General features: G+C 40.8%; 1 protein-coding gene across 5 annotated transcripts in view; it reads right to left on the bottom strand.

Annotated features, from left to right (window-relative positions):
- The window catches only part of LOC121280341 (BTG3 associated nuclear protein), a 281,633-nt gene that overhangs the window by 83,438 nt on the left and 176,671 nt on the right, over window positions 1–21,524 (bottom strand). For all 5 annotated transcript variants that reach the window (XR_005943600.1, XM_041192229.1, XM_041192230.1 and 2 more), the window contains one exon: window positions 3,843–3,887. Coding sequence is in view for 4 of the 5 variants with exons in the window: in XM_041192229.1 (XP_041048163.1) it covers window positions 3,843–3,887 (45 nt within the window). In the remaining variant the exon portion in view is untranslated. The remainder of the gene's footprint in view (window positions 1–3,842; window positions 3,888–21,524) is intronic.

Raw genomic sequence — 21,524 nt, 5'->3', positions numbered from 1 at the left:
AGCTAGAAGGACAAGGGCAGCAGATCCATAGGAACACCACCACCGGCAAGTTCCCCTCCAAGCCACACATCATCTTGACTTGGAACTATATTGCTGTTGCTTCACTGCCGCAGAATCAAAATCCTGGAATTCCCTTCCTACAGCACTATGGGTGTACTTACACCACATGGGCTGCAGCATTTCAAGAAGACAGCTCACCACCACCTTCTCAAGGGCATTAAATGTTGGCCAAACCAACGGCCTCCACATCCCATGAAAGAATAAAAAACCTGTGGTAAAAATGGGGCATGGTCAAAGTAGCCTCCTTTCGTTCAGATGTATTCAGTTCAAAATGCATTTTACTTTGGAGAATATCTGCTGGTAGAGCAGATAGTTAAGGGCTAAATAAGATTAAGACTTGATAGATGAAATAATTATATTCTGTCTCAAACTCTTTGTGTGGTAGGACAGCCACAGCCAATGGATCCTTGTGTTGTTAATTATCATGGAAGAGAATAGCCCACTTTGCCAAAAGATGAATCATACCTACTCTCTATACAATTACCATTGTTGCAATGCTGCCCTCTAATGAACTACAGAATAAAAATAAATCCTGAAATGTGTATGCATGAAAATGTACAATATAAAATTTAAGATACTTTTGCATGCTTTCACAATCAATATCCAATTTTACTTCACTATTACTTAAACAAAAATAATTAATTCTTATTGCATTGGGGTAAATTCATCGATCCTGCACCTTCAATGTATTTTCTTTAACTGTGATACCATCGGAAAATTACCACAACAGAGCTGCAGCCTGACTCTTCCTTCCTATACACTATATATTGTTAACATCATTATGCTCAGGATAATTCTCCTTTGTTATAAATTTATCAGCCCATCTGCATTAGTCATAAAATGCAAATGAAAATGATAGATTGGTAGATGATCATTGTGAAATTAATTGTATAATGGTACAATAGCATAACTAGCTAATAATTAAAAACAGCAATTCATTCTAAACATATCTTTTGTCAGTTGGGGAATGAGGGATATGGATGAGGGAAAGTGGCTGTTCAGTTAAGTATTGTGTAAATCGTGGTTTAATTGATACATTAAAAATCAAAATATTCATTTCTGCTTTTAAAATTAAAGGTGCTACTCTTTTTCTTTGCAATTTTCTCAGTGCTGATGGCTTTCAATGCCACATGCATATACTGAAAGTGGAAATTGTACTGAGGGTTCCACCTCCAATATAGAGCGACAGCATTCTGCACCATTAATAGTGGGGTATTGTGTGGACCTTGTCTGGCACATTAAACATAGGCCTTGGGAGGAGCAGGATGGGAGGTGGGAAAAACAAGCAGAACAAGGAAATGGGTTGAGGCAGTGCTATCTGGGCCCTCAGAATGTTGACAGCAATTTGTAATGCTGATAGTTGTCAAGCATGAAGGACCATACATAGTAATGACCCATCTCACGTAAAAGTCAACCCCTGGATTTTCGTCAAAAAAAAAAAATTCATTTTTCATACATCTCATGTGTAAGTTGACCCTGACTTGTAGCCAAAAAATCCAAACTCTGTACTTAACACCCACTCGCTGCTGGAGTCAAACTTGACCTGGTGGAAATCCATTCATTGATAGCATCATAGAATAGCACAGCATTGAAGGCAGCTGTTCAGCTCCTCATGTCTGCACACATCAACAAGTGATTCAAGGCTAACACTTCACTGTTGTGCACTGAGTTCCCGCCCATCCCGCTCTCTAATATGGCAACACGGTATCAAGAAGGAACAGCAGTTACACAGCCCAGTTCAAACTTGAAGTCGCTGAAATTGCACAGCAGACAAATAATTGTGCAGCAGCTAAATTCAAGATATCAGAGAAGAACGTTAGAAATTGGAGGAAGGTCTCTACACAACTTAGCCAGTTGCCTAAGAATAAGTGTGCTAACAGAGGAAAGCATAGCATGTGGCCTCTGTTGGAAAACGAAGTTGCAAAATACAATGAAAATCACCAGAATGGACCCTCAGTTTCTCAAGGATCAATCCAAAAGTTCGCCCTGAAACAAGCAAGAAAATTAGGCATTGCAGAGTTCAAAACCACAATGGATGGTGTACCAGGTTTACAAAAAGAAACAATTTTGTACTGCAACAGAAGACCAAGATTTCACAGCGTATCCCAACAGAACTTGATGATAGGCTTAATGTATTTCAGTGGGTTTATAATCAAACATCAACAAAAGAATGGATACAGACTGCCCTATATTGAGAACATGGGTGAGACTCCAATGAACTTTGACATGCCAGCCAGTCAAACGGTGAGCAAAGTTGGAGAGAAAAAGAGTGTTAGTGAAGGTAACTGGCCATGTAAAGAGTAGATTCAACATTCTGCTTCGTACTTGTCTGATGGGACAAAGCTTAAGCCAATGGTAATATTCAAGAGAAAAACCCTCCCAAAACAGCAATTCCCTAAAGGAGTAGTCATCCACATTCATGATAAAGAATGGCTGGATAAGATGGCTTGAAAATATGGCTGAAGAATGTTTGGAGTTTCTGACCAGGAGGATTACGGAAAGAAAAACGTCTTCTCATCTGGGACATGTTCAGATCACACTTTGTCGATATTGTTTTTGCTGAAATTAGATCACATAAGTGATTCCCAGTGGTCGACCCAGCCTCAAGTCCTTCAAGGATAGCATGAGAAAAAGTGGAATTACTTTATGATCAGAAGAGCAAAGATATTCACCAAGGGAGGCAGCATATGGGCTCCAACATTAGCAACCCTGTGTGAATGGGTTGTGGATGCTGGGATGAAATTAAAATGGAGGATTGTCATCAAGTTATTCAAGAAATGTGGTATATCCAATGTACTTGATGGCACAGAAGATGATTATTTGTGGATGGTATTGATGACCCATATGATGATGCCATTCAAGGAGTATATGGGACAGGTTACTTGGTTCCGAAGATGAGGAGGAGGGTGATTTTTATGGATTTTAACACACATTCAGTGCATGCTTTGGCTGCTAAGTAATATTCTTTTCTGTGCTTTGAAAAAAAATTAATGAAATTGCACAAATTTGCATATATGGCATTTGTTTTTGATGAATTTAATAAATTTGATGAATTTAGTATACACAAATTAATGTCTGTCTCCGGGGAGATTATTACTTATAAATAAAAATTAAATAATAAAAGTAGATTTTAATCTCCTTTTGCGCTTCATTTTACCTGAGTATATATGGTAATATCATTCATAAAAATTGTAAAACTGCAAATACTTTAGTTTCCTTAGATGAAATGTTTCTGTTAAGAAATAAACTTTCATAGAAAATTATTGAGCTAAACAAAAAAAAAGCAGCTAAAACTTCATTGCAGACAATTAAGCAGAATGCACAAAGTAAATCACAAGCACTGGCATCTTTCTGCGGAAAGATGTAGTGTTATCAATTGGATTATCATTCACACATTAAAATCACTTTTAAAATTCCATCATTCTCCTTGAATATTAAGTTTAAGATAGGACAATAAAATGACTGCATCATCACTTCATATTATGCTTATGTTCTATTTTGTTTGGAAATATGCTTGGAATCATTTCATTGAAATATTTATGAAGCTTACAATGAGGTTAACAAACATTTATTGATATGGCATTAACCATCATGATAATCTGACTTCCTTACTAAAAACTGCCTTTGTTTAATTACCACTTTTCAAAAATAGTTGCAATACACCAAATTCACTGCAGTAATATTGGACCATCTAACTTTCCAGAGTGCTCTAAAATAGCAAATATATACGCGGGGATATTTGTCAAATAAGTAAATCAAAATCATCTTACAAAGGCACTTACCTGGCCATCTTGGCTAACATGTACCTGGTGTATTTGAAGATTGCCCTATATGTAAAGAAATGAATAAAAAAATACATTACTTAGTTTAACAGTCTTTTCATCTTGCAGTTTACTCCATTCATCAACTTGGTGTTTGCTTTCTCCTTCAGATATTCATTTGAAGGCCCTTAGTTCACAAGATAAATGCATTTGGTATCGTGGCAGCAACCTAATCTTTCAAAATGAGTGACAACGCATCCCTTGTGCACATTGCTGGATTAATTATGAACCTTTGGCTGCATTTGGTTTTAAATTAGTTCAGTTGATTCAAATTTCCCAGGTTTTAAAGCACTCTATGGTCAGTTAGAACAACTCTCTGTAGTGGTGAGTTAACTGCAATCAAGCGTAGACAAGCAAGCTGCTCACCAGCAACCTCTTCAATGAAATAAAAATAGAAAATGCTGGAAATGCACAGCAGGTCTATCAGCATCTGCAAAAGGAAAAGATTAGTTATTATGCTTTGGGTGTGTATCCTTCATCAGCAACAAGCCCGTCCTAAGCAAGCCAACAGCAGTTTATGATGTTATTTATGTAAGGTACTGAAGGGTCAGTCATAGAGCTGTTGCCCAGCAAAGAGTCTACATGCTGAAGAAAAAGTTGGTAAGGAACATTGAAATTATATTGCATAACCAGTACAAACCACATTGTCATCTGAGTGAACACATCATTAAGGCAAGATCCAAGAATAAAATAGTACATTATGTGACTGAACATTCCAGAAACTGTAAAAGTTTCATCAAAAAAGGTGAAAAGGTAACATGATGCGGGTTTCAAATAGTGGATGAAATTGGAGTGGAGAACTGACTGAAGATGAAAAGATGACAAAGGACATCAAAATGATAATTGAGTTATAAAATTCCACAGGTAAATAAAAAATACTGTAATTCAATATCTATGTTGGACAACCTCACTGCTACATTAAAATGAGGGCTTCCATACCTTGCTAACAAACCCCACTTGCTCACTGAAACTTCAAAGTTAAAAAAAATTCTACTCTCTCTTGTACTCATTAGCAGAGAAGCACACAACTGTTTGACTGGTAGTGTTTCTTGAACAAGTTTATGGACCAGTCTCCCAACACTGTTGGTGATTTGTAACCCAAAGCAAAATAAGGCAGTCTTGGCATATTTGCATCAACAGGATTTGATCATTACTACATTCTGGATCTGTGTTACATTTTCAGCGAGGGACGTAAGCTGCCAATCACAATGATAAACAGATCGGCTAAACAATCAACCCTCTTCAGTGTTGTGCCAGCCAAATGTGCCTTGATGCTACTCAATGCATCATGGAGCATTTTGAATGTCATGATGAGACAGCTAAACGCTATCCTCTAATATGCCGAGGACATGTGAAGTGGGTGTAAAAGCACTAATTTCTATCAAGTGGGCTAATCTGCATCTGGTCTTTGTTGTCAATCCTTTGGTCTATATATTTCAGGTGTCTGTCAGAGGTGGAATATAATTGGAGGGTTTCAAACTGGGAATAGCAGGAGAGATGGACATAGGTTTGCCAAAGAACAACACCTTCTAAGATTCTGAAGAGGAAAATGCTGGAGGTGGTGTGATGGTTTGTAAGTAAAGAGGGACTTAAAGTGGGATTTTTGAAGTAAGGGGTGATGATATCAGTCCTGTGAAGGGGATGGGCGGACAGCAGGTGGTAGTATGAACTTGTCAAGGAGAGACAGAAATTAATGAAAGCCTGGTGGCGTTTGGAGGACTCCCGAGGTCCAAATGTTGATAAGGAGATTTTGGGAGAGGGAGTTAGGCACTGCTCCCTTTCACAGTCCTTTTATCTTCTCCAACATCAGAGTCCTGAACCTGTGTGGGTTGAATGATGACATTAAGTGTGGAGGAGAAGCAGCTCAAAGTCTCTTTGATTCCTCCAGACACTTAACACCCCACAATAGTTCACCGGATCTTCTGGTCATGCAGAGAGTGGGAGAAGCAGGTACAGGCAAACAAGTGCCTGACCTGAATCTTTCATCCTCTTTGCAGTTCACTGAAGCTAATGTCACCTTCAGTGGTTTTGGGGATTTCTGGCAAGAGTCAGGACCGAAAGGTTGCAGAACATGGGGCAAAGAAAATAAATTATGCAGGATAATGTGGAGTCACAGCACAAAAATTTCCCATTAATCTGTGAAAACTAAACTCTCAATGCAAAAACATTAAAATTCTGCTTGTTGTAAATTGTGTGGAAAATCTCTATTCATGGACATGTGATTGGCATATTATTAATTGGCATTTTTGGAATTTCTAACTCATGCACAGGAGTCAGTGATTTGAAATAACTCAGGTTTTTTTTTGGTTATCTTCAAAGTTCTGGAATGTGTGAGCAGAAAACAAGAGCAAAAAGGGGACTACTGCTGTGTGTTTGATAATGATTTGAGGAAATCTTATAGTTAGTTGAATTGCTCCACAGAGTGTTTAAAGTTTTTTAAAGTTTACTTGAAAGTTTGGAGAAACTGGCACAAGCTGACATTCATTAATGATGTCGGGATTTGTCTTAAAATGCAAATAAGTTAGCTCCCCAAACAGCTTTGCAATTTTTGTACTTATGAATATTAACTCTTTCTAACTCACCAAGTAACATCTTCTGTATGAAAACTTGCCTGAAATTTAAGGGATTGATTGATACTGCAGTTTCTTGGAATCATAAAAGTCAGGATGGGGCTAATGAAGTCAATGGATAGTGATCTGAAATTTTGTTGCAACTCTGATGACTGATAAGTGTGTGATAATACCTATCAAAATGATGCTAATTTAACATTGTGTATGGAATGATCTCACTCATGCAATGTTGAAGCGTGGAGGTTAAATTACCCTGTAGTTATGGGCATGGGGTGTGGAAGATTGTGTGTACATAATTGGCAACCTTGTAACAGATTTATTGTTACCAATAATGAGATACAGGTATACATAGACATAGGCTGGAGTTTTCTGTGTCCGCTGGTGTCAGGCATGTTTGGTGGCGTGAGCTGGTTATTGCCTGGCGCTTGTGTGGCGCAAATGTTACTTGCCACTTGTCAGCCCAAGCCTGGATATTGTCCAGGTTTTGCTGCATTCGGACATGGGCTGCTTCAGTACCTGAGGAGTCGCGAATGCTGCTGAACATTGTGCAATCATCAGTGAACATCCCCACTTCTGACCTTATGATGGAAGATCATCGATGAAGCAGCTGAATATGGTTGGACCTAGGACACTACCCTGAGGAACTCCTGCAGTGATGTCCTGAAGCTGAAATGATTGATCTCCAACAACCACAACCATCATCTTTTGTGCTCGGTATGACTCCAAACAAAGGAGAGTTTTCACCCTGATTCCCATTGACTCCAGTTTTGCTAGGGCTCCTTAATGCCACACTGCTCAAATGGTGTCAAGAGCAGTCACTTTCACCTCACCTCTAGAGTTCAGCTCTTTTGTCCATGTTTGAACCAAGGCTGTAATGAGGTCAGGAGCTGAGTGGCCCTGGTGGAACCCAAACTGGGTGTCAGTGAGCAGGTTATTGCTAAGCAAGTGCCGCTTGATAGCACTGTTGATGACCCCTTCCATTACTTTACTGATGATAGAGAGTACACTGATGGGGCGGTAATTGGCCGGGTTGGATTTGTCCTGCTTTTTGTGTACAGGACATACCTGGGCAATTTTCCACATAGCCAGGTAGATGCCAGTGTTGTAGCTGTACTGGAACAGTTTGGCTAGAGGTGCAGTAAGTTCTGAAGCACAAGTTTTCAGTACTATTGCCAGAATATTGTTTGGGCCCATAGCCTTTGCAGTATCCAGGCTGGATTGTAATGGTAGAGTAGGGGATTGCCAGGCCATGAGGTTACAGATTGTGTTTGAGTACAATTCTGCTGCTACTGAAAGCCCACAGCCAGTCTTGAGTTGATACATCTGTTCGAAATCTATCCCACTTGGCACGGTGGTAATGCCATACAACACGGTGGAGGGTATCCTCAATGTGAAGCAGGGACTTCGTCTCCACAAGGACTGTGCGGTGGTCACTCCTACTGATACTGTCACGTACAGATGCACGTGCGGCAGGCAGGTTGGTGAGGATGGTGTCGAGGATGACAGATTTTCTTCCCTAAAGGACATTAGTGAACCAGATGGGTTTTTACAAAAATCGACAATGGTTTCATGGTCATCATTAGACTTTTAATTCCAGATTTTTATTAAATTCATATGCCATCATCTGCCGTGGTGGGATTTGAACCTGGGTCCCCAAAGCATTACCCTGGGTCTCTGGATTACTTGTCTAGCTACACTATGCTATTGACTCCCTACATGTGCAGCATTGGCACTGATCCCCATTGCCACTGCCTACCAAGCCGGAGTGGCAATGTTGCTGCCCTTCCTGCAGCCAGAGCTGGGGTAGAGGGCATCACAGTGGGCCTCCACAGCGTCCAAAAGGCACTTCAGTGTTCTTGCCTTTTAGGGCCATGTCTTCTTTGCTGCAGGTCAGGGCTGGAACCATTGAGCATGGCTGCACTTTAAATGTGGTGCCTGGCGTGCTGAAGCAGCGAGGTGATCGCATGGCAGGTGAATTGGAGCCCGCCCACCATGGAAACGTCGTGCATTCAGGGAATGCATAATTAATGTGGTGGATTTGAGACGATACGGCTTGAAAACCGGCCATTGTGGCCGGCAGTTAAAGTGTCGTTTTCCCGCCTGCTACCACACTTAGTGCAAATCTGGAACGATTCCGCCCATAGAGTCAGACAGGCACTGAAGGCCACTGGGCCCACGCCTACTCTCCGTCAAGCAATCCAGTCAGTCCCATTCCCCCACTCTATCCCTGTAGCCCAGCAAGCTTCCCTTAAGTGTCTATCCAATTTCCTTTTGAAATCATCAATTGTCTCCACTTCAACCACCCTAGGGCAGCATGTTCCAGGACATTACCACCAGGCGCAAAAAAGTTCTTCCTCACATTTCCGCTGCATCTCTTCCAAAAACTTTAAATCTGTGTCCCCATGAAACATCAGCTGACGGGAGCAGGTTTTCTTTGTCTGTCTTATCTAAATCTGTCATATTATTGTGCACCTCTATCAAACCTCCCGCCAATCTTCTTTGCTCCATCAGCTTCTCTAACCTAACGTTGTCGTTAAAACTGCTCATCCTGGAACCAATCTGATAAATTTCTCTGCACTCTTTCAAGGACCTTCACATCCTTTAGCAAGTGTGATGACCAGAACTGGGCGCAATACTCTAGCTGTGGCTGAACCATGGCTTCATAAAGGTTCTGCATAACTTACCTGCTTTTGTACTCAATACCTCTCCATTTATGAAGTCCAAGAACCCATATGCTTTGCTAACTACTCTCTCAATATGTCCTGCCACCTTCAAAGAGCTATACGCACGAAGCCCCAAGTCCCCCTGTCCCTGCACACGCTTTAGAACTGTGTCATTAACTTTATTGCCTCTCACTATCCCCTCTGCCAAAATGCATCATCTACACTTACCTGTACTAAATTCCACCTGCCCAATCTGCTTGCCTATTTATGACCGCTTCAGTCAACTGTGATAATACTCACTGCTTGCCAGGACTCCAAGTTTTGTATCATTGGCAAGTTTTGAAATTTTACTCTGCATTCAAATATTTAAGTCATTTATAGATATCATAAAATGTGGTAGTCCTAGTACTAACCATTGGGGAACACCACTGTCTACCATTCTCCAGTCTGAAAAACAACTATTTAACATGAGTCACTGTTTTCTGGCCTTAAACCAATTTTCTATCCAAACTGACACAATCACAGAATTGTTACAGCACATAAGGAGGCCAGTCAGCCCATCACATTTGCACTGGCTCTCCAAATCAGCAATTTGTCTAGTGCCTTTCCCCGCCTTCTCCCTGTAACTCTGCATATTCTTTCTTTTTAGGTAACAGCCTAATTCCCTTTTGAATGCCTCGAATGAACCTGCCTCCACCACATGCACAGGCAGTGCATTCTAGTCCTTAACCACTTGCTGTGTGAAAAAATAATTCTTCATGTCACTTTTAGTTTAAATCTGTGCCCTCTCGTTCTCGATCCTTTCATGAATGCAAGAAATTTCTCCCTATTGACTCTGAACAGGCCCTCATGATTTTCAATACCTGTATCAAATATCCTCTCTGCCTCCACTTCTCCTGGATAAACAGACCAATTCTCCAATCTTTCTTCATAACGGAAATTCCTGATCCCTGGAACCATTCTTGTTAATCTTTTCTGCACTCTCTCCAATGACTTCATATCTTTCCTAAAGCATGTCATCCAGCTGAGGCTGAACTAGTGTCTTCTTTAAGTTTAAGATAACCTCCTTGTTCTTGTACTCTGTGTCCTTGTCAATAAAGTGTTGTACAGTGTGTACTTTATTAACTGCTCTCTCAACCTGTCCTGCTACCTTCAATGACCTATGCACATATACACTGAAGTCCCTCTAATCCTACAGGCCCTTAAGAGTTGTATGATTTATTTTATATGGTCTCTCCATGTTCTTTCTTTCAGAATGAATCACTTCACATTTCTCTGCATTGAAATTCATCTGCCACTTGTCCACCACTTCCACCAACTTGTACATGTCCTTTTGAAGCTTTACGCTATCCTCTTCAATGCTTCAAGTTTCATATGGCCTCCTTCGGGGTGCTGCTAAAATTCTGTGATTTGGTGTGTAACAGTTGTAATTCTCCAGTCTTCTGGCACCACCCCTGAGTCTAAGGAAGACTGGAAAATTATGGTAAATGCCTCTGCAATCTCCACTCTTATTTTCCTCAGTATCTTTGGATGCATCTCATCTGATCCTGGTGCTTTATTAACTTTTAAGTATAGACAGCCTATCTAATACCTCGTTATCTATTTTAAATCCTTTGCTTGTATTAATAACCTGTTCTTTCACCATGGCCTGGTTAACATCATCTCCCTTGCTAAAGACAGATGCAAAGTATTCAGTTAATACCTCAGTTACTCCCCTCTGCCTCCATGCGTAAGTATCCTCTTTGGTTCCTAATCGGTCCTACTCCTCCATTTACCACTGGTTTATTATTTATATTCCTAGAGCAGACTTTGGATTCCCTTTTATGTTAACTACCAGTCTCTTTTCATACTCCTCTTTACTTTTCTTATTTGCTTGTTCAGTACCCCTCCATACCTTCTAATCAGCAGGTTCTCCAACACTCTGAAGAGTCATAGGGACTCGAAATGTTAATTCTGTTTCTCTCTCCACAGATGCTGTCAGACCTCCTGAGTTTTTCCAGCATTTTCTGTTTTTATCTTCACTGCATTATCCACCTGACATCTGTCATAAACACACTTTTTCTTCATCTTAATCTCTATTACTTTTGTCATCCAGGGAACTCTGGATTTGTTTGATCTACCTTTCCCCTTTGAGAGTATATACCTTGACTGTGCCCAAACTATTTGTTCTTTGAAAGTAACCCATTGTTCAGTTACCACTTTTCCTGCCACTCCTGGTCTCTCCCTTTGCTGCCACTTGCCGACTGAACTCTTTGCTTTGTCCATGTTGTTTATATCTCTGCTCTCGTTAGTGGACTCGCCCACAGTGGGAAAAGTAAACATGAAAATTTTCTCAGCTCTGTTGGCCACATATTCGTGGGAATGTAGGTTGATCAATATAAAAGCTACATTTTGCAGGGAGAAAAAGTTCAGAGAAATTTTTTTAATTCATTTGTGGGATGTGGACATCGCTGGCTAGACCGGCATTTATTGCCCATTCCTAATTGCCGTTGAGAAGGTGGTGGTGAGCTGCCTTCTTGAACTGCTGCAATCCATGTGGTGTAGGTACACCCACAGTGCTGTTCAGGAGGGAATTCCAGGATTTTGACACAGCCGACAGTGAAGGAACGGCAATATATTTCCAAGTCAAAATGGTAAGTTGCTTCGAGGGGAACTTCCAGGTGGTGGTTTTCCTATGTGTCTGTTGCCCTTGTCCTTCTAGATGGTAGTAGTCATGGGTTTAGAAGGTGCTGTCTCAGGAATCTGTGCATCTTGTAGATGGTACATGCTGCTGCTACTGTGCACGATGGTGGAGGGAGTGAATGTTTGTGGAAGGGGTGCCAATCAAGCAGGCTGCTTTGTTGCTTTGTCTTGGATGGTGTCAAGCTTCTTGAGTGTTGCGGGAGCTGCACTCATCCAGGCAAGTGAAAAGCATTCCATTACACTCCTGACTTGTGCCTTGTAAATGCTGGACAGGCTTTGGGGAGTCAGGGGTGAGTTACATGCTGCAGGATTCCTAGCTTCTGACCTGCACTTGTAGCCACAGTATTTATATAGTTAGTTCAGTTCAGTTTCTGGTCAATGGTAACCCCCAGGATGTTGATAGTGGGGGAATCAGTGATGTTAATGCCATTGAATATCATGGGGCGATGGTTAGATTCTCTCTTCTGTGGCGCAAATGTTACTTGCCACTTGTCAGCCCAAGCCTAGACATTGCACCGGTCTTGGTGCATTTGGACATGGATTGCTTCAGTATCTGAGGAGGTACGAAAGGTGAACGTTGTGCAATCATCAGCAAACCTCCCCTCTTCTCAAAACAAAAAAAGAATTACCTGGAAAAACTCAGCAGGTCTGGCAGCATCGGCAGGGAAGAAAAGAGTTGACGTTTCGAATCCTCATGACCCTTCGACAGAACTAAGTAGAAATAGGAAAGGGGTGAAATATAAGCTGGTTTAAGGTGTGTGTGTGTGTGTGTGTGTGTGTGTGTGTGGGGAGGGGAGGAAGTGGAAGGGGGGGGTGTGGTTGTAGGGACAAACAAGCAGTGATAGAAGCAGATCATCAAAAGATGTCACAGACAACAGAACAAAAGGACACAGAGGTGTTGAAGTTGGTGATATATGTCTAAACGAATGTGCTAATTAAGAATGGATGGTAGGGCACTCAAGGTATGGCTCTAGTGGGGGTGGGGGGAGCATAAAAGATTTAAAAATATTTTAAAATAATGGAAATAGGTGGGAAAAAGAAAAATCTATATAATTTATTGGAAAAAAACAAAAGGAAGGGGGAAGAAACAGAAAGGGGGTGGGGATGGAGGAGGGAGGTCAAGACCTAAAGTTGTTGAATTCAATATTCAGTCCGGAAGGCTGTAAAGTGCCTTGTCGGAAGATGAGGTGTTGTTCCTCCAGTTTGCGTTGGGCTTCACTGGAACAATGCAGCAAGCCAAGGACAGACATGTGGGCAAGAGAGCAGGGTGGAGTGTTGAAAAGGCAAGCGACAGGGAGGTTTGGGTCATTCTTGCGGACAGACCGCAGGTGTTCTGCAAATCGGTCACCCAGTTTACGTTTGGTCTCTCCAATGTAGAGGAGACCCCATTGGGAGCAACGAATGCAGTAGACTAAGTTGGGGGAAATGCAAGTGAAATGTTGCTTCACTTGAAAGGAGTGTTTGGGCCCTTGGACGGTGAGAGAGGAAGTGAAGGGGCAGGTGTTACATCTTTTGCGTGGGCATGGGGTGGTGCCATAGGTGGGGGTTGAGGAGTAGGGGGTGATGGAGAAGTGGAACAGGGTGTCCCGGAGGGAACGATCCCTACGGAATGCCGATAAGGGGGGTGAAGGGAAGATGTGTTTGGTAGTGGCATCATGCTGGAGTTGGCGGAAATGGTGGAGGATGATCCTTTGAATGCGGAGGCTGGTGGGGTGATAAGTGAGGACAAGGGGAACCCTATCATGTTTCTGGCAGGGAGGAGAAGGCGTGAGGGCGGATGCGCAGGAGATGGGCCGGACACGGTTGAGGGCCCTGTCAACGACCGTGGGTGGAAAACCTCGGTTAAGGAAGAAGGAGGACATGTCAGAGGAACAGTTTTTTAAGGTAGCATCATCGGAACAGATGCGACAGAGGCGAAGGAACTGAGAGAATGGGATGGAGTCTTTACAGGAAGCGGGGTGTCAGGAGCTGTAGTTGAGGTAGCTGTGGGAGTCGGTAGGCTTGTAATGGATATTGGTGGACAGTCTATCACCAGAGATTGAGACAGAGAGGTCAAGGAAGGGAAGGGAAGTGTCAGAGATGGACCACGTGAAAATGATGGAGGGGTGGAGACTGGAAGCAAAATTAATACATTTTTCCAAGTCCCGACGAGAGCATGAAGCAGCACCGAAGTAATCATCGATGTACCGGAGAAAGAGTTGTGGAAGGGGGCCGGAGTAGGACTGGAACAAGGAATGTTCCACATACCCCATAAAGAGACAGGCATAGCTGGGGCCCATGCAGGTACCCGTAGCCACACCTTTTATTTTGAGGAAGTGAGAGGAGTTGAAGGAGAAATTGTGAGAACAAGTTCAGCCAGACGGAGGAGAGTAGTGGTGGATGGGGATTATTCGTGCCTCTGTTCGAAGAAGAAGCTAAGGGCCCTCAGACCATCCTGGTGGGGGATGGAGGTGTAGAGGGATCGGACGTCCATGGTGAAGAGGAAGCGGTTGGGGCTAGGGAATTGGAAATTGTTGATGTGAGGTAAGGTGTCAGAGGAATCACAGATGTAGGTGGGAAGGGACTGGACAAGGGGAGAGAGAAGGGAGTTAAGATAACGAGAAATGAGTTCTGTGGGGCAGGAGCAAGCTGACACGATCGGTCTACCGGGACAGTTCTATTTGTGGATTTTGGGTAGGAGGTAGAAGTGGGCCGTCTGAGGTTGGGCGACTATCAGGTTGGAAGCTGTGGGAGGAAGATCCCCAGAGGAGATGAGGTGAGTGACAGTCCTGGAAACAATGGCTTGATGTTCAGTGGTGGGGTCATGGTCCAGGGAGAGGTAGGAGGAAGTGTCTGCGAGTTGACGCTCAGCCTCTGCGAGGTAGAGGTCAGTGCGCACACCTTAAACCAGCTTATATTTCACCCCTTTCCTATTTCTACTTAGTTCTGTCGAAGGGTCATGAGGACTCGAAACGTCAACTCTTTTCTTCTCCGCTGATGCTGCCAGACCTGCTGAGTTTTTCCAGGTAATTCTGTTTTTGTTTGGGATTTCCAGCATCCGCAGTTTTTTGTTTTTATTCCCTCTTCTCACCTTATGATGGAAGGAAGGTCATTGATGAAGCAGCTGAAGAGCACACAAGTGTTGTTGAAATGTCTAAAGGGAAAAACAATGCAGAACGGAAGCTGTGGAAATTAAACATATGTGTCTACGGATTGAATGATGTATTTAGGGAATGGTATTTTTTGGTTAGGTCTGTCTTGCTGAAAGTAGGCTGTACTCAACTGAAAGCAGATCCAGCAATGTTCTACTGGTATCACAAGGAGAAACTCTAAGGCATCTTTATGATGAGTATTGATGATATTCTATGGGGAGGTTCTGTGAATTTGTCATTAAAAAGTTAAAGGGGAATTTAAGGTTAGAAGTCATGCTTCAGGGACCTTAAATATATAGGCTGAGACATTAAGAATAATAGGTCAGGAGAAATGTTGAATCAACAATCATATCTAGAAAATGTTACACATATCCAATAAATCTTGCTAAGTTGTCAGTGCAAGATGATCTTATATCTAAAGAAGAAACAGAGTAGTTAAGAAGTTTGATAGCCAATTAAATTGGCTGTGTAATCAGACAGGACCTGATGACAGTTTTGATATATTGGAACTAAGTACTACGATGAAACACACTACAATTGAGGATGTTTTAAGGGCAAATAAGCATTTTCAACATTAAATACAGAGAAATGGATACTCCAGTTTACAAACTTGGATGACCTGAAGGACATAAAATTAATCCTTTTCATCAATGCTTCCCATGCCAAACTTCTGGATGGGTATTCAAGTACAGCATAGTTTATAATACTCTGTGGGTGAAAATGAAAAATGTTGTCCCTTAGCTGGGAAAGCTAAGGAAACAAGAAGAGTGGTTAAGAGTACCTTAGTTACAGAAACACTGGCTTTCGTAGAAGCAATAGATTTGGGGTTCTATTTATCAAACATTATAAGGGAAATCCTACACAAGGGGCAACCTGAGAACAGTTTGCCCATTGAATGTTATGTAGATAACCATTCCCTGTGGGATAATATACACTCAACAAAGAACATGACTGAAAAAAGGTTAAGTATTGACCTGGTTAGTATAAAAATGATGACTGGCAGAAAAGAAATATCCAAGATCAAATGGATCAACAGAAGTCACCAAGTGTGGATTGTTTTACAAAAAGAAATGCTTGCACAAAAAGACTATTGGAAGGGATGTCTTGTATTATGATATGATGTACAAAATATGGAAAACCTTTTCATACTTATTCTTTTCTTCAATTTTGTAAAACTATTTGTATGTTGTGAAGTTTTACTTTTTTGAAAAAACGAGGAGAATCGCTTAATGGTATCAAGGTTAAGGATACACAAGTGAAGGGCATTGGTTGACTAAGTACCCAGAGTAAATATAAAGAAAGACTGCAGGGCTGGAGTGCATCGTCAGCCCCAATAACACAATTTTAATTTGGTTTGTTAAGTTTCCTTTAGACCTTTTGATTTTTTTTTGTTGCAGTACCCAGCCAGGGGCTGTCAAGCACCGCACCCGCCCCCCCTTTCATTTGTGTGATTTATTGACCACTTCTTTTATTCAAAAGAGAATATAAAGGAAGACTCCTGGGCTGGAGTGCATCGTCAGCCCCGGGTACACCATTTTGATTTGATTTAGTTAAGTTTCCTTTGAAAGTTTTATTTCTGTTACAGTGCCCCACCAGGGGCTGTCTTGAACAGTCTCAATAATTGAACTTCCACAGCTCTCTGGGATAAAGAATTCCAAAGATTCACCACCCTCTGAGTGAAGAAATTCCTCCTCATCTTAGTCTTAAATGGTCTACCCCTTATCCTCAGATTAATCCCCCTGGTTTTAGACTCACCAGCCAGGGGAAACATCTTATTGACATCTACCCTGTCATGCTTATAAGAATTTTTTAAGTTTCAATGAGGTCACCCCTCATTCACCAGGCTGTTACTCGTGGAGCACTACAAGGATCTATGTTACGTTCACAGCTGTTAACCATCTATATGAATGATTTGGATGTGGGAACCAATTGTAATATTTCCAAAGTTGCTGATGATACCAAACTGGGTGGGAATGTAAGCTGTGAGAAGGATGCATGGAGGCTTCAAGAGAACTCCATCAGGCTAAGTGAATGGGCTAGAACATGGCAGATAGAATATAATATGAATGAGTGTCAAGTTATTCACTTTGGTAGAAAAAACAGAAAGGCACAATATTTCTTAAATGGTGAGAGGCTGGGAAGTACGGATGTCCAAAGGGACCTGGGTGTCTATGTTCATGAGTCACTAAAATTAGCATGCAGTTGCAGCAAGCAATTAGAAAGGCAAGTGGTATGTTGGCCTTCATTGCAGGGGCTTTTGAGTACAGAGGTAAAGATGTCTTGCTGCAGTTGTATAGAGCTTTGGTGAGACCTCACTGCAGTATTGTGTACCATTTTGGTCCCCATATCTAAGGAGGGATAGACTTGACACAGAGGGAGTGCAGTGGAGGTTCATCAGATTGTTCGCTAAAATGTCAGGATTGTTTTATGAGGAGAGATTGAGGAGATTGGGTCTGTATTCTCTAGCATTTTGGTGAATGAGGGGTGACCTCATTGAAACTTTAAAAATTCTTATAAGTGTGACAGGATAGATGTCGATAAGATGTTTCCCCTGGCTGGTGAGTCTAAAACCAGGGGGATTAATCTGAGGATAAGGGGTAGACCATTTAAGACTAAGATGAGGAGGAATTTCTTCACTCAGAGGGTGGTGAATCTTTGGAATTCTTTATCCTAGAGGGCTGTGGAAGTTCAATTATTGAGACTGTTCAAGACAGCCCCTGGTGGGGCACTGTAACAGAAATAAAACTTTCAAAGGAAACTTAACTAAATCAAATCAAAATGGTGTACCCGGGGCTGATGATGCACTCCAGCCCAGGAGTCTTTCTTTATATTCTCTTTTGAATAAAAGAAGTGGTCAATAAATCACACAAATGAAAGGTGGGGGGGGGGGGGCACGGTGCTTGACAGCCCCTGGCTGGGTACTGCAACAAAAAAAATCAAAAGGTCTAAAGGAAACTTAACAAACCAAATTAAAATTGTGTTATTGGGGCTGACGATGCACTCCAGCCCTGCAGTCTTTCTTTATATTTACTCTGGGTACTTAGTCAACCAATGCCCTTCACTTGTGTATCCTTAACCTTGATAATACAATTAATATACCATCCTGAGAACATGGAAAAAAAAGAGCAGATCTCTGAGTGATTGTAATGGCATATGTTCATAATAGATGTAGTGCATTTGATGAGGGTGCATTCAGTGAGAGGCATAAAATTTTATTATAAGGATGATGGTGAGTGGAATTGTTGGTGGATAGATGCAGATGTGAGGAAGTCCACAAAAAAAGAGTAGGGTCTGTGTACTGGCAAGGCAGGTGGATGTGAGGAGCGATGTAGGCTTGACAAAGTAGCGAGGGGGTGAATGTGCAGCTATACTTGCCTTTCCTGGCCTGGTTAGGTCATTAAAGTGCTTGCTGCGTTAAATCCAGGACATGATGCAATACCCCTGCACTAACTGGCTGGACCACCTCCAGTCAGGCCTCCTTTGTGGCAGCAATAGGTTTCTGCCTCTACTGGGGAAGAGCAACAGCTCCACACTGTCCCCAGCAGTCGATACAGCGATACAAATACATCATTAACTGAATGCACAATCCTTGACTACTCTAATCTATCATGAAACTCCTACTTGCTCTTTGGATTTGCCTGTTAAACACTGGAGTTGAGATTGCAATATGTAGGTCTTCATTCAGCCTGCTGCCATGCAATCAACACCAAACCCCGGAAGTATAATGATAAATAGCTGACTGTGTTAAAATGACACATACAAAAGTGCTGAACTTATCTTCCATTCAATTTAAAACCCCTCTCCAACATCACCACCCCCAATTCCCCCCTGCTTCCAATGTGCCTCCAAGTTAATATTGTGGACTATGTAGCTGTGAGCGAGAAAAAGCTGGGAGTCATGGTGTGCATAAGTTGCATCATGATAATATAGGATAGGCTTGATGGACACTTTGAGTTGGCCTTTTCCTGTCCTTTGATTCATTTATACTTAGGTACAAATGACTTACTTGTTTCTAGTATTTTACGTACACTAAGCAAAATTGTAGATATCCTTGAACTAATTGAGAATATCAATTTTATTGCTTCAAATTTAAATTGAGCAGAAATTTATTTTTACAGAAAACCAATATTTAATGGAATTGTTTCTCATAATGTAAATTAGAGATAATGTCATTGGTCTCTATTGAAGATTAAACCAAAAGCCATCACAAAAAGTCAATTATGCAAATTTAATCAGAATTTTTCACTTTCATTAATTCTTAAAAATATACACATGAAACGTTTGGATTTTTAAAGAGAAAAGCATTGTCACATTTTGGTCAAAAACCAAAAATCCTTATGGACCTTTTCAATCGTACATAACTTTCAAATCAAACCAAGGACAATACTGGGCTCCAACCTCTCAGCTGACAGCACATATAGACTCAGTAGCTGTATGGACAGCCACCAGAACTTATTTGAAAGAGAAAATGTCTGGATCAAGTAACACACTTTTAATAAAAATCAGAAATAGTCATATTTTCATTCTGATTTGCTTCTGCTTTGCTTTGCATCCAGATTATGTTGCAAAACTGGGGGCTATAACAAAGGTTGACATGTTTCAACTTCATAGTTCCTGACACAGATGGCATGATTATGTTTGTAACACAAAGAATTAACTTGAAAAAAGCTGACTGTATACAAAACATAGAGAAATAGGTTGCAAAATAGGATCAAAAAGAATCACATATGTCTTCTACAAGGTGGTTTCCCTTACAGGAAACCAGTCAACATCAAAAAAAGAAATTTAACTGATCATTCAAAATGCTGTTAAACAAAAATTAAGTCAATATGTCATCATAAAATCTTGTTGCAAACATCAGATTTCATAATTCATATGTTTTAGGAAATAACTTTTAGTTTAGGAATTGAATCTTCAATGTAGATAAATGGAAACATTTGGTTGAGAAACTGGGAAGCAGACCTGGGATAATTACAGTTCAAAGGGTAACCTGTGTATATTTACTAAGTGACAAACCAATAGATGACCCATCTCTGAGCTCTTGGTAGAGACAGGAGGTCTACAGTTATTCCAATAAGGGATTTGGATTGTTCAAGTAGTCCCCAGACCAAAAAAGCTAAAAGCACCTTTGTAAACAAAGGGGTTTCTTGGTGGAACCAGTAAGGCTAGAAAGAGGGCCATTAACTCCATTAGAGATATAAAATTGTTCATGTGGGTCACAGTCACAGAATCAGAATTAAAAATATGGAAGGCAAATCAGTGCCTGTGACTGATGGTGAGGAATTCAAAGAATGAGTTCCCTAACTCCTGTCAAGTTAGAAAGTTTGCAAAAATAATTTACAACCAGCACAACATAGAAACTTGGGCAATAAAATAAACAAAGTTAACACAGTGGCTATGGACCAACTTAGAATGCAAAACAAAAAAAATCACTTCATTGATCACTGTCTTTTAGTGATAAATTGTGTCAGCATGACATGTTACTGCTTGGAGTGGGAGGAAGTATAGTAAAATGAAGCATTGTGGAAAATATCAGGAAAAATAATTGATGGCACAGTGACCTTAATGATTGGCACTCATGGAAAATTATTTTGATGTAAATGGAGAAGTATCCATTGGGCCGGGGTCAGTTTGGCAATCATCAATCTCAAAAGGTTTAGGCAACAGTGAGAAAATGGCATTATTGTCATTTCTAGAGAAGCGAAAATTGTGTAGGAATATTGGGTGATAGAAAATACATAATTACTGACAATACAGTCATGCAATTCAACAGAAACAGTAGTATAAGATACTTCTCTTTAATCTTATTTGAAGTACTTTGAAAGCATTGGATCATCATGTTTGTGCAATATGCTTATTATTTTGAATGGCAAATGAAATCTGAATTCAGATCCAATGAAGTGAAACAATACATTTGCCACCTGAAAAAGTCACAACATAGATGTTAGTGATAATAAGCTCAGTTTTTTTAAGGTTTGCATGAAAAAACATATTTGGAAATCTCACACCCAGAAAATGTCAAAGCACAGCACAAATCATATAATCAATAAAATGTTACACCTTGGAAATGCAAGATACAGGACTGAGCTAAAGGCAAGTTATATCACTGATTATTTCCCCAGCATACTTCAATACGAATAAAATCCAGAGCTTGATGGGATGAAATACAATTATCAAGTTTGGCAAATAACTAATAAAATAGTTCTGGGGAAAAGAGATGAATAACAATTGTTCACAGATATATGGTCAGATGGAGAACTTCCATCACACTCAACATTTCTGAGATCGATTGTTGGTGTTTGTCATCTATGTATTTCAACTGTACTGCCTGCAATGCACTCGGAGAAATGTCTTGGAGCTGAATATTAGTACTTTGATTTTTTTTCTGCTAAAGAACATGATAATAATAATGAGCAAAATGAATATATGACAATTTTGTGGAATTCCTATTATGTGATTCAAATGGTACAAGAACAATAAAACACAACATTGTCATTATGCCTGGCCAGGGAGGAATACAGTTGTATTACAGAGATTTATAACAATGTGGCAATCTGAAATGCAATAAATGACTGTTGGTGATGCATTGCAATAATT

The sequence above is a fragment of the Carcharodon carcharias genome, chromosome 7, assembly GCF_017639515.1.
Source record: "Carcharodon carcharias isolate sCarCar2 chromosome 7, sCarCar2.pri, whole genome shotgun sequence".
Taxonomy (NCBI): Eukaryota; Metazoa; Chordata; class Chondrichthyes; order Lamniformes; family Lamnidae; genus Carcharodon; species Carcharodon carcharias.
The sequence above is the reverse complement of the archived record's forward strand: the minus strand, read 5'-3'. Positions and strand labels throughout refer to the sequence as shown.